At 39.7% G+C, this 14,053-nt stretch overlaps 1 protein-coding gene across 2 annotated transcripts in view; it reads left to right on the forward strand.

Annotated features, from left to right (window-relative positions):
• The window catches only part of SNAP25 (synaptosome associated protein 25), a 30,272-nt gene extending 20,859 nt beyond the window's left edge, over nt 1-9,413 (forward strand). For both annotated transcript variants that reach the window (XM_003983781.5, XM_003983780.5), the window contains exons 6-7: nt 1,968-2,112; nt 8,107-9,413. In XM_003983781.5, the coding sequence (XP_003983830.1) occupies nt 1,968-2,112; nt 8,107-8,175 (214 nt within the window). In that variant the 3' untranslated portion in view covers nt 8,176-9,413. The remainder of the gene's footprint in view (nt 1-1,967; nt 2,113-8,106) is intronic.
• Nucleotides 9,414-14,053: the final 4,640 nt, after the last annotated feature.

A 14,053-nucleotide genomic window follows, 5' to 3' on the forward strand; every position in this document is an offset into this window, starting at 1 on the left:
CCAGTCAAACAATGGATCTGGGGGTACAAATAGAGAATAACAAGCATACCTGACTTCTTATTTCCTTTGAGACCTGGAAGCAAAAGCCAACTTAAATACCCATTTAAAAATCTCAAATTACACAGATCTGCCTATCCAGAATTCAGCTCTCAGGAGACTAGGAAACAAAATAATAATGACAAATATTCCTGTTGTTAAAAAGAAAAGGGAAAAAAAAAACCTGGTTCCTTTTTACAGGCTACTATGGAGCTCAGCAGTGACTAGGGTACCATTGACTAGAGTGGTGTACAGATAGTTACACATCTATCTGTTCCTGGACCATTGTAGCTGATATTACCAACCAATAATCCAGATTCAAGTGACAGCTTACTATCACTTAGGTATAAGGTCTATAAAGCCTCATAGTTGACAATTCTATTCTTGCTTCTATTTGCTCCCAGGGAAACTAGACCAAGCGTTCTCAATCCTGGGTGCACATTAGAGTACCTGAGGCTATTTTTTTTTTAAAACATCGGGACTTGAGCCTAACCTACACCAACTGAATCAGAATCTCTAGTAGTGAGACCCAGGCATCTGGTTTTTAAAGCTCAGGTGATTTGTTGAGAATCATAGAACTAGAAGTAGGCCTTAGCTGTTGATGATCATTAAAATAAACTTTTATGTTAAAAAGCTAGGAAGTTCTCCTCTAATTTCCCCTGGTCTCGTCTGCTTTAAAAACTTTAATAAAACAGTCAACTCTGGAGGTTACCATGGGGAATGGGTTTTTTACCCCTCTGGACATTTTTAGGCTATCACCATCTGCAGTGGTAAAATGTTAATTAGCCAGTACATTCTAGAATGAGTACTTACCACTTGCAATAAAGAGCTACTACCTTTGTAACTTTCAAGCTGAGCTATGAAAAAATGGCAAGATGGTAAGGCACTTTGAGAGCCAACTGCTTCCTCCCCAAAATGGGACAATAATCTTTTATCGCAATTTCTTCCCTTGAAATCACCCATTTGCAATGCCACCAAAACCCCCATTGCATTGAAATCTGAGCAAATAGAAATCATCTTGAACAAGTAGCTCCCTTTGGAGTTCTTGGGAGCAAGCTGGACTAAGGGGCAGACTGTAATTATCATTACCCTTCCCATGGATGTTTGTCCCAAATGGGGAAGAACATGAGCAGAGAAATTCTCTGACTTAACACAATAAGCCTTTTCTTTCATTCTAAATTTAACTCTTGGAGACGTTGGTTGACATCTCAGAAGGAAAATACAGTTTCTAACTAGTTCCATCTTCATTCTCCGACTTATAATGCTCCCAACTAAAATGACTTAATTCCTAAAAAATGAAACTTGAGATAAACATATGAAGAGAGGAAGCAATGAGCTGGTGGAAATGAGAGAAGTAGATAATCTATTTAATATGCCTTCTTTATAAACTCAAGCGTTCAAGAATGAAATTTAAAGATTATTTTCTACCGTAGGGGCAGCTGGCTGACTCAGTCAGTGGAACATGTGACTCTTGATTTTGGGGTTGTGGGTTCGAGCCCCACGTTGGGTGTAGAGATTACTTAAATATTTAAAAAAATATTTTCGGGGCGCCTGGGTGGCTCAGTCGGTTAAGCGGCCGACTTCGGCTCAGGTCATGATCTCGCGGTCCGTGGGTTCAAGCCCTGCGTCGGGCTCTGTGCTGACAGCTCAGAGCCTAGAGCCTGGAGCCTGTTTCAGATTCTGTGTCTCCCTCTCTCTGACCCTCCCCCGTTCATGCTCTCTCTCTGTCTCAAAAATAAATAAACGTTAAAAAAATTAAAAAAATATATATTTTCTAATGTATAAAAGCTAAAATATTCTCATATTGAACAGAGTGAAGGTAGATAGGATTGATACCTAGGCGTCTACAGATTTTCCCTAACCTTTGAGTCCTTGGTATTTGAGATTTTTCTCACATTCTACCTTCTAAAAATTGCCATTTTGACTCCCAGGGTAACAAATGATGCCCGAGAAAATGAAATGGATGAAAATCTGGAGCAGGTGAGCGGTATCATTGGGAACCTCCGTCACATGGCCCTGGATATGGGCAATGAGATTGATACACAGAATCGCCAGATCGACAGGATCATGGAGAAGGTAAGCTTGTGGCAGTTAACAAGTTTCCACTGTTCATTACTTCTTCTGAAATAACCACTGAGGATGAAGGACATAATAAGACCCTCAAGCCGTGATACTGGGTTCAGGCACACCAATAGGTGGAAGTTTCCCCTTATTTTCCCAGACACAAATTCACCAACATATAAGTAAACAAGAGGGTAGAATCTAGCAGATATTCCTATTTCAAGCATTGTGCTAGGCACCAAAGGACATAAGTATGAGAAGGACATCATCCCCACTAGTAAGAAACTCACAGCCTATGGGAGGCAGTGAGCCTCCAGATGAATTTATATAATTTGCCAAGAGAGCCACACATAAAATTCAAAGTAGGGTTAGATGAGGGAAGATTTCAAGAGTTAAGTTATAGGACAGTCTCCCAAATAAAAGTCAAATTGAGCCTTGAAGTTTGGTTAGGAGCTTGTCAAGAGATGATGTAGGAATATAATCAGGAAATATGGGAAAGAGTACTTACTCTAGTTTAACCAGAAAATGAATATGAGCTTTGATTTTATAAATGCCAAAGCTTTCATGATAGTTCAAAAAGGCCCACATTCCTTTTCTAGTTCAGCAGTTCACATGTCCAGGTCTCAAAATAGAGAGCATAATCTGGTGAAGTTGAATTCACACAAGGACACCAGATGTGGCTCTAAGACTGAACCCCCTGGTGTCAACAAGAGGCATAAGGAAAAGTGGAGAGAATAGAATGGGAAGGAATGGGTTTGGGGGCTTGAGATTGGAAAAGAACAGAAAGAAACACTGGGTAGCTTTTATAAAAAGATTTGGGGCACCAAAACCTGATATCCCACACTATACAAATCTGACATACTTTCTATGATCTTGTATTCTGTCCCCTCCCCAATCAATAGAGTCCTGAATATCGCTTATAATCTCCTAAAATGTCAAAATGACAACAGGAAGAAAGAGATGCATTATAAGTTTAGTGGCCATCATGCATCTATAATCAATTCTAGTTGGCTAATCTTATATTGTATAAGTTTATTCCCTGGAGGATGTTGAAGTTCTGAGCCTGAAGCCCTGAGTTTCTTCTAAATAATTCATTCCACTTTGGTGAGCAGAGAAGGATGCTTTGAATCAGAAGGCTAAATACTGAGTTTCTTGGAACCCAAGACTTGAAAAAGGAAGTAGACATAAAGGGAATACTTTGCCTTATTGTGCTCTATGTGCCCCATATTAAAAATATCTGATTGCATAATATTTTGCCCGATCAATATTGAGCTATATAAATGTCAGTGCTGGTTAGCAAAAAGCTTGTGCTTTGCTGACTTTTGCAAGTCATGACATACTTATCCTTGCTAAGAGCCTTTGATATGCTAAAGCTTTTAAAGCTGTGCAAATCAATAGATTTTACAACAATATTGAGAGTTTCAAAAAGCACTGGAGCCAACACAGACTGACCTGCCCATGATGGCCCAGAAAAATGAACTAAGAAATAATTGCTGAACCACCTTCCATCAGGAAATGATTTGAAAAAACAAGAAGTACTCATTTTCTGTCAATGGACCCAATTTACTCACGGATGTAGAGAGATAATGTACCTCTAACTCAATTAGAGTTCCAGAAGGAGAACTTTTACTAAGAGAGAGGGGTCAAACCTTTATTGATGGAGTTGGACTTTAAGCAAAAAAAGTGTTCCTGGAAAGGCAAGTGGCATCTTAATTTTGCCACTTTGCATTTCTAGTTCTCTTCTCTAGGGAAAACCTTTCATTTGAGGCCCAATTTACTACAAGGGCAAAGACATATGCAGCCATGAGGTATAATTGGAAGGCAGGCAAGTGGATGGGAAATAGCCGTTATGGTTTGTATCATCCTTTTAGGTGTGGAATTGCTTAAGAAGTGAGAGAGGGGTCTAGTTGCCTTTGAATAACGAGCCTGGGTCTTACTCCCCAAATCATAATCTAAACATGATTAGATAGAGTCCATTTCAACCTAGCGTTGCCCCAAATGATACATGTTATATGAGCTGCACAATTATTAATAGACTTCTACCTTCTCATGTAAATTCTCACTTCTGATAACAGGTAACAGTTTAGAAGGTCTCCTGCATATTTAAGAGTAAATTAAAATCACACTGTGAGAGTAAAGAGAATCCTCTGATGTTTCTCCCATATTCTCTCATGACCCCAACAACAACCTTCACCCTACCCCATCAATCATGATCCTTTCTCATCACTTGGATTGATAGTGAAGTTTGGGAAGTCCAAAACAATGTAATTTTTTTTATGTTTATTTATTTTTGAGGGAGAGCAAGCGAGCATGAGTGGGGGAGGGGCAGAGAGAGAAGGAGTCAGATGAGGCAAAGTGGGCTCTGTACTAACAGCAGAGAACCCAATGTGGGGCTCGAACTCACAAACTGTGAGATCATGACCTGAGCTGAAGTGGAACACTTAACCACCCAGGTGCACCCAAAGCAATGTAATTTTAATACGTCCCCGTGGACTGTCAAGAAATTACTTTGTCTATTTAAAAACCTTGCTTTCTGCTTTGAGTTATTTATATATATACAATCTTCTAAGGTTAAAGTGGTACAGTTCTTTCAGAAAACTACTAAAATGGGGCAAGTTTATATTAGTTGTTTTATGTTGCTCAGGAAATAGTGGTATTCAAACTTTGAATTTTTTTTAACGTTACTTATTTTTGAGAGAGAGAGAGAGAAAGAAAGAGAGAAAGCATGAGTGAGGGAGGAACAGAGAGAGAGGCAGAGAAGCAGGCTCCAGGTTCTGAGTTGTCACCAAAGAACCTGACGTGGGGCTTAAACCCACAAACTGTGAGATCATGACCTGAACCGAAGTCGGACACTTAACCAACTGAGCCACCCAGGTGCCCCGGTATTCAAACTTTGATTTAAAGTTGCCAGTGTTGGTGGTAGGGGCAACTGGGTGGCTGGGTTGGTTGAGTGACTCTTGATTTCAGCTCAGGTCATGATCCCAGGGTCATGGGATCAGGCCCCACATGGGGCTCTGTGCTAAGTGTGGAGCCTGCTTGGGATTTTCTCTCTGTCTCTGTCTCCCTCTGCCACTCTTTTCTGCTTGTGCATTCTCTCTCTTTCTCCCTAAAAAAAAAATAAAAATAAAAAAAAACAACAAGAAAGAAAAAAAGGAAGAAAGTATCTAAAGTTGTCAGCAGTAGATGCCACACACACAGTGAAATACAGTGAAGCTGAAGCTTTTAGCATTCCTTGAATTCTCCTATCAATGAGGAAACACAGCATTTGAAAACTAAGACCTCAGGTTCCAACAGCACTCACCAGCTTCGTGACCTGATTTTTTCATCTGGAAGATAATAAGGAACCAGTTCAAACCTCAGATGAGAATGGGCTGCCATGTAGGGTAATAAACATCTACTTCTGGCATTCTGAGCAGGGGCCTAAAAGCTACCTGCCATGGTCTGAAGCTGATATTTCTAGAGTGTTCAGAAGGGTGGTGGGCTAATGAGCTCCTTCTAACTCTTACTGGCTCAGTGGGGGGCAAGGGGGGGTCATCCTTGCTTTCTCACAGTGCAAATCATGTAGCATATTGGGTATGCCAGCAAGCTTAAGATTCTCTAAATAGAAATGTGAAAACTGGGGTGGGCTATATTCCATAAATACAGTCCTAAAGCATATAAACAGAATGAACACAGGCATTCTCCAAATACCAGGAAGACATCTAAAAGGAAATTACCTCAGGATTTTTTTCCTAAAAGATCCTATTTCTGTTATACAATAAAGAGGTAGAACCTTTTGCATCAGATATATGGGCTTGAATTTTGATTGCTTCAGAGAAAATTTAGTTGGAAATCACAGATGTTTATTGAACATAGGTCTGTTCCAGAACCTTTGATGATATCCAAAGAATAACCTCATGTTATACTTCAAAATATCCCTTTTCACCACCAGGTGAAGGCTCACCAGTGCATTCTTAATGCAAGAGTTTCTACAATGTTTACCTCCAGAAATGCCACCCATTTTCAAATGAATGATTTTCTTCATTTGAGCTTTCCTCAGTGTATAGTCTGGAAAAAATAGCATAATTCAATCTGCAGGAACATTTCACACTGGTCTGAGCCTTTAATTTTCCTTTGCACCGAAGGGTCATGATTTCTGATAGAATTTATAGCTAAAGAGGGAAGATTTCAGAGCCAAGTAAAATTGGAAAGAATACCTATTTTCCAAATCAGTAAACTAAGGTCCAGAATATGAGTCTATAGATCAAAACAATCAAGGCAAATTAATGTTCTTACCTGTTTTGAAAGTCAACTTTTGGTTATCCAAACAGATGTAGGAAGCCATTGCCAGATAATTCAGAATTACAGTAATCTAGCAATATTTCTATTTTAACTTGGCAAATTTCTAGTTGAATGTCGGTAACTCTAATTGTGCTGGGAATTCACAATTAAACTGAATAAAGAATATCCAATTTGGTGGAGGCAGGAAAGTACCAAGTACCATAGTAGATGCAAAATCAGTAATCATTGAATAAATACTGGTTGATAGAAAAACAGTTGTTTCCCACACTGCCTCTCGGCTTCCTGCTTCTCTTCTGAGGCTGGAGAGGGGCAGACACCGTTACCAATCATGCTGGGACAAAACAACAGCCTAAACAGAATCTTCATATTTGCCTCTGCTTGCTGACTCATACCTTTCTCAGTGTTGTTGGGAATACTTCATTTTCTGGGGTTTAAAATTTATTACGGTAGCAACTCTGGGTTTCATGCTATGTATACAGCAAAAGGTAACCCAGGCAGTGAGATCAGTCAAGGCACAAAATTATGATAAAAGTCCCCTTGTTAAAACAAGTCAACTAATTATAAGGGGCACCTGGCTGGTTTAGCCAGTAGAGCATGTAACTCTTGATCTTGGGGTCATGAGTTCAAGCCCCATATGGGGCGTGGAGACTACTTTAATAAAAAAAAAAAAAGGCAATTATCAGACTTACAGGAGTGAGTCTTCAGAAATGAGGCCTAAAATAATTTTTTTGTATTTATTTTTGAGAGAGAGAAAGACAGAGGTGAATGGGAGAGGGGCAGAGAGAGAGGGAAACACAGAATCCAAAGCAGGCTCCAGGCTCTAAGCTGTCAGCACAGAGCCCGACGCATGGCTCAAACTCACAAACCATGACATCATGGCCTGAGCTGGAGTCGGACACTTAGCTGACTGAGCCACCCAGGTGCCCTGAGGCCTAAAATTATTAAACATCCCTAAAACAAGTCAAGTTTTCATCCAATAACTATAACTGCAAGATAAGATATATTGATTACTTAATCTTTGTAAAAAATTATTCTAACATATTATATGTATAAACTCATTTCATTTTCACAGCAGACCTAAGTACTATAATGATTAACATAATGATTACCAGTGTGGACTCTGACTCCAGGCTGCCTGGTTTCCTCATTGGGAAAAATGAATTAATAATAATATAAGAGAATTAATAATAATATACATCTCATAGTTGATATTAATCTTGATGTTGTCAAAGTTGAATGAATGGGATATAATAGACACTCATGGTTGTTAGCAATATTCTTTTTTATTCCCAGCTTATGGACAAGAAAGCTGAGGCCCCAAGATGTTATGTAATTGGCCCAAAATGATACTGCTAATAAGGTAGCCATGATTTGAATCCAACTGTTTAAGTGGTGGTAATTCAACGCAATCCAACAGATGTGAATACCTAACATAGAAGTCATTGGGTGTCATTCCAGGATAGAAAGATAAATGATGTAACACTGTCCTTAAAAGGATAACCTCTGGTAGGTTTAAACAGTCATGAGAGCTAAGATCAAGCTTCTTTGATCATGTCTAAGTAGAGCCACAGGAAATGGTTCGGGAATCACAAGAGAAGAGAGGGTTAATTCTGACTGGGGGAGTTTCAAGATGCCTTCATTCAAGAAGGGGGCACTTCAATAGACCAAGAAGGAAGAATGGAATGTCAAAAGGTAACCTGAATTCTGTTTTCTTTTCCCTTTTTCTAGGCTGATTCCAACAAAACCAGAATTGATGAGGCCAACCAACGTGCAACAAAGATGCTGGGGAGTGGTTAAATGTGCCCACCTGTGTTCTCTTCCAAATGCTGTTGGGCAAAATAGCACCTTCATGCTTTTCTCATCGTATTACCTAGTAGGTCTGCACACATACACACATCAGTCCACTCCCATTGTGAATGTTGTCTTGTGTCATTCATCACCTTCCAAACAATATTATGTGTTTTGTTCTTTCTGGGTCTCTTTCTTTCCAAAGGTTGTATATAGTAGTCATTTGGTGGCTCTAACTCCCTACATAAGATGTCTTGGGTTTCATTTTTCCTTTTCTCTCCTCAGTGGTGTTTGCTGAATGACAACAATTTAGGAATGCTCAATGTGCTGTTGATTCTTTCAATACACAGTATTGTTCTTGTAAAACTGTGACATTCCACAGAGCTACTGCCACTGTCCTTTCCTTGGGTGTCAGGCTCTGAAACTCTCAAAATTTGCTGTCCTTGGTTCCTCATGGCTGTCATCTGTCTTTATGATTTCATGATTAGACAATGTGGAATTACATAACAGGCATTGCACTAAAAGTGATGTGATTTATGCATTTATGCATGAGAACTAAATAGATTTTTAGATTCCTACTTAAACAAAATCTTTCCATGACAGTAGCATACTGATGAGAAAACACACACACACACACACACACACACACACACCAACAGAAACAACAAAACAACAAAGCATGCTCAGTATTGAGACACTGTCAAGATTAAGTTATACCAGCAAAACTGAAGTAGTGTCACTTTCTTTCTGTCAATATATAGACTTATTAATCATAATCATCCTTTTTTTAAAAAAAGAATTTAAAAAAAGATGGATTTGACACACTCACCACTTAATCATTTCCAGCAAAATACACGTTTGGATGAACTATGTCAAATGAATGTAATATAGGATTTGTTTGCTGCTTTTGAAGGCTATGTTTTGGAGAAAGCAATCTTGCTGTGAAACAGTGTGGAGATGTAAATTTTATAAGGCTGACTCTTTTTAATCACCATTTCCCCCTGTGGTTTGTTATCAGTACAATTCTCTGTTGCTTAATCTAGAGCTATGCACACCAAATTGCTGAGATATTTAGTAGCTGATAAAGAAATCTTAAAAAAATAATATAAATGAATGAAATATAGATAAACTGTGAGATAAATATCATTACAGCATGTAATATTAAATTCCTCCTGTCTCCTCTGTCAGTTTGTGAAGTGATTGACATTTTGTAGCTAGTTTAAAATTATTAAAAATTATAGACCTCAGATGTCTGCTTTAATTTCTTCATGGACTCCGTCTGATTTTGCAATCACATGAGAAGGGGAAGCCTGGCTCCTCCATCCCATTGCTCCGAAAAAGCAGTTCTGCATGCTGAGAACACTGTATGGGGGGAAAAAAAACACTGTATGAAAAAAAAGTGTTCCTTTTAGACACGATTCCAATGGCGGGTGACACTTGGCTTGATTTTTATAATCTGTTTCAGAAATACTTGTGTGTCAATTCAGTGTCAGCTATGTGCGAAAATGTAGTTTTCCAGAAGATAGAAAAAATGTCTATGGAAAAAATCTGTGGTACTCAGACTTGACCCAACATAGATTTAGGTATATCGGGTATCAACTCTTCCTTCCTCTCCCACACACCAAAAGTGAACCCTCCACAACCACATTGCTGATACCCCCACTTTTTTTTAACAGCTTTATTGATGTATTATACAATTCACCCATTTGAAGTATATAATTCAATGGTTTTTAGTATATTCACAGAGTTGCACAATCTAGTATTAGAATATTTTTATCACCCCAAAAAGAAACCCCATACCTATTAGCAGTCACTCCCATACCACTCCCACCAGCCATAGGCAACCTCTAGTTTATGTTCTGTCTCTATGGATTTGCCTGTTTGAACATTTCATATAAATGGAATTATACAGTATGTGGTGGCTTCGTGTCCAGCTTCTTTTACTTATCATAATGTTTTCAAAGTTCATCCATATTGTAGCATGTAACAGAACCCCATTCCTTTTAAGGCCAAATAATATCCATTGTGTGTGGCTACCACATTTTGTTTGCCCATTCACCCATTGACGGACATTCAAGTCGTTCCCACTTTTTGGCTATTATGAGTTAGGCTGCTATGGACATTCATGTGCAAGTCTTTGTGCAGACATGTTTCCAGTTCATTTTACGTCATCATTGTTACCACCATCATTGCTTCTGTCACCATTGAAGCCAACACTTCCACCACCATCATCTCCACCAGCACCTGTACCACCCCTCCCCCCACCATTGCCACTACTTGCCACCTTCCCCTTTCTGCCTCCTCTGCAACTTCATCATCTTCCATAATACCTTCAGCATCTCCACCGTTATCACTGCTATCATCCCAGTCACTACAATCACATCCACCACCTGCCACCACTGTCATCACCCTCACCTCCACCTTTGGCATCACCTTCGCCATCACCACCATTACCTCCCTCACCTCCACTACCTCCTCTGCCTCTCTCTCCTGCCCCGTAATATCAATAGAGATGAATTCATCCTGGTTGCCTTGATTGGCCACCAGATAATTTCATCCCTGAAAGCAGTTCTGGATGTTTGCTAAGAGAAGTTAAGGAACGAAAACAGTGATGACAAACTCATTCTCAACAAATCTTTGCAGTTCTTCACCCTCTTGCCAAGCCTCAGAACAAGTTCTAGACATACCCAGATACTCAGGGAAGTTATTCTGAGAAATAACTATAACGACATATTTCTTCTTTAAAGTTAAAGTAGTAGAAAGGATGCTAGAATATGGAGAAAGTGAATAAATATTCCGCATATATGAAAGCTGCTAAGGGGTCAACGTATGGGTCATATTAGAAAGTTCTGTCCCCAGGGCGCCTGGGTGGCTTATTTGGTTAAGTATCCAACTCTTGGTTTCGGCTCAGGTCATGATCTTGTGGTTCGTGAGTTCAAGCCCCACATCAGGGTCTGCACTGGCAGCAGAACCTGGTTGGTATTCTCTCTCTCTCTCTCTCTCTCAGAATCAATAAATAAACTTAAAAGAAAAGAAAATTCTGTCCCAAATTCCATATCCTCTCAATCATCTCCACTCACTCAGGTGAGTGAATGTTTGTGTTATTAAAACCCTATACTGGATACATGAAAAGTGAGATACAAGCATTTTGCTTTAAGCCTATGACATAATTCATTCTGAAACACATTTTCTTGGATAACTGAGTTTGTCCAGCCTCAGCTCGTATGCAGTCAGTTTCTTTTGGCTAAAGGAGTACATGTTCCCTGGGGATGAATCAGCTCTGGGTAGGAACCAAGTCAGGAAGTACATTAGAAATGTAATTACTGGAGCAAGGCTGAATCTTCTGTCTCCCTCATCCATGGCCCTTCTACAAACAACCAGAAAGTGAAAGGTGGTCTCAGGTCCTAGGAGCAGTGTCCTTTCCTCTGGTCTATCTCTTCATTTGTAGTTTCAGTTTCCCTTTTTTCACATTCTCCCCCAGCACCCCCTTTGACCAATGTTCCTGATATTTGTGTCACTGATTTGTCAGCAAACTGATAACTGCACCCGAAATTAAGAGAAAAGGGAGAAGATTCATACTTTGTGATCATCTACTACATGCCAGGTGCTATGTTAAGTGCCTCATTTATGTTGACTCATTAAACCCTCTTGAAAATGCTACAAAATGGGGGTCATTAGCCCATTTTGCAGAAGAAATTAATAGTTTATTTTAACAAGACTTCTCAGCTAATAATTGATGATGTAGGCATGATTCAAACCAGATGTGTATGATTCCAAAGCTATAGGGAGGCCTGGAAGATGAATCCAGGATTGTGCCTCTCTCAATTCAACCAGCCAGGAAATTCCAGGAGACATTTGGCTTCACAAAGAGCAGCAAAGACAAATTTACTGGACTTCTTAGCCAAAAGTCTTGGTGAACACCTTTGATTCATTTGTTCATTCATTCATGAAATATTTATTGAACTTCTATGCCAGGCCTTGTTTTGAGTATTGGGAGTACACAGGGCAGGGGAAGGGGAGAAGGCAGCAGGGGGAACAGGGAAAATTCTCAGCATTCATTGAATTTATATTCAATCTGGGGGAGATAGATAAACCAACAAGTCAAATATGAAGTATATCAGGAGATATGTGTCTCACAGAAATGTAAGCAGTGAAGGGGGAAAAGAGTGCAGACAGTGGAGAAGGTATTATTTTAAGAGAGAATGATTGGGGAAGACCTCACAGATAAGTTTAAGTAAAGAGTTCTTCAAGGTTTGGAGTAACCAAAATGATATGTCCAGGGTGAACCCATTTGAGAAGCAGATTTGGGGAATGATGAAACAAATGTACAAATTATATGTTTTCATTTAGTAATACTGGAACTCCTCCTCTGCATCTCAATCAGTCCTGGTTTTAACTGTTTCCCACATTGTCTGGAAGAAACTTGCAAATATCTTTGGCTCAGAGAGGAAGGAGGCAAGCCCAGAGGATGAAACAGTGTGCAAGGAATGAACATCAAGTCAAATTGTCTCAGGAGAGTAGAAAATGTTGACTTCAAGGTCCAAGTGGTCTTCATACAATCATTGACATACTAGTTTATCTTCAAGCAAGTTAGTCACAAATCTCAAATTCTCTACCCAGGATTTGGAAGCCCAAATCCATCTCCTAGAATGTAGGACACTTTGGGAAACAAGGAAACCAAAGAAAAGTAAACCATTAACAAGTCATTTAACCTCACTACCTACAGCTAATTCCAGGATGAGTTGCCAAAGTATCCAGACATTTAACTATTCCAGTGTTCCAATCCTAAGGTGTGCCACCATTTTACCATTCTTAGCTCCTCCAGCCTCTTGCCATAACACAGCTTCAAGACCATTCTGTTCAGGGGCTTACTGCCTAAGTTCATGATCCTCTTTCTATAAGAAACTCAGGAAAAAAATGGCCCATAATCCTTTTACTAGACAATGCTAGTGCCCTGCCCATATCCTCTGAGCTCTTACCTCTACTCACAAAACACTGTTTGCAGTGAAGAACACTGCAAATCTCTGCCTTGAGATACAGAACACCAGAACTGCTGTTAATGTTCTGGGAAGCAGTCCTTAACCAAGGATGGATGGGGATTGGTGAGTAGATGCCCAGTTTCTTTGGCCCCAGTCTGGGATAACTCTGAGCTGTGTGCTCTACACTGTTTCCCAGAGTTCCTGCAGCAGAATCAATCACCAATCCCTCACACGATACCTTGCCTGGTAATTACCACTATCTTTATTGGCTGTCTTTTCTGCTCTCTTTCCCACCTCGCTATTTGTTTCCTGGAATATCTTCTCAAACTACTTCCCCTGAAATCCTTGTCTCAGGTTCGCTTCTGGGGAAACCCTACCTCAGACAATACATTCTCATGAGATACATGCCAGTGTCTGAACATCTCCTCCAAAACACTGCTATAAAGAAATGTGCTCTAATTTTTTCACCATTGAAAGGTGAAGGGTCAGTCTTTCTGACCTGTATCCAAAGGTCATAAAAGTCAGGAGCATTAATATTGTTTTTTGCTACTGTTCATGTGCAACACAGGAATTATTCCCTGGATGTTATGAAAACCAAATGAGTTGTATACTTTACAGTTCTATCCTAATATTACATGTTGTTATCATTGCCGCAAATACTATTAATAATATGGAGGCAAACTAGAGGGGCACCTGGGTGGCTCCATCAGTTGAGCATCTGACTCTTGGTTTCTGCTCAGGTCATGATCCCAGAGTCTGGGACTCTGTGCTGAGAGTGAAGCCTGCTTGGGTTTTCTCTCTCTACCTCTCCTCTGCTTGCATATGCTTTCTCTCTCTCTCTAAAATAAAAAATAATTCTTAAAAAAATGAGGCAAACTAGGCTAAGAATCCAAAGAATATGGTGGGGG

The sequence above is a fragment of the Felis catus genome, chromosome A3 (assembly GCF_018350175.1).
Source record: "Felis catus isolate Fca126 chromosome A3, F.catus_Fca126_mat1.0, whole genome shotgun sequence".
NCBI classification, from domain to species: Eukaryota; Metazoa; Chordata; class Mammalia; order Carnivora; family Felidae; genus Felis; species Felis catus.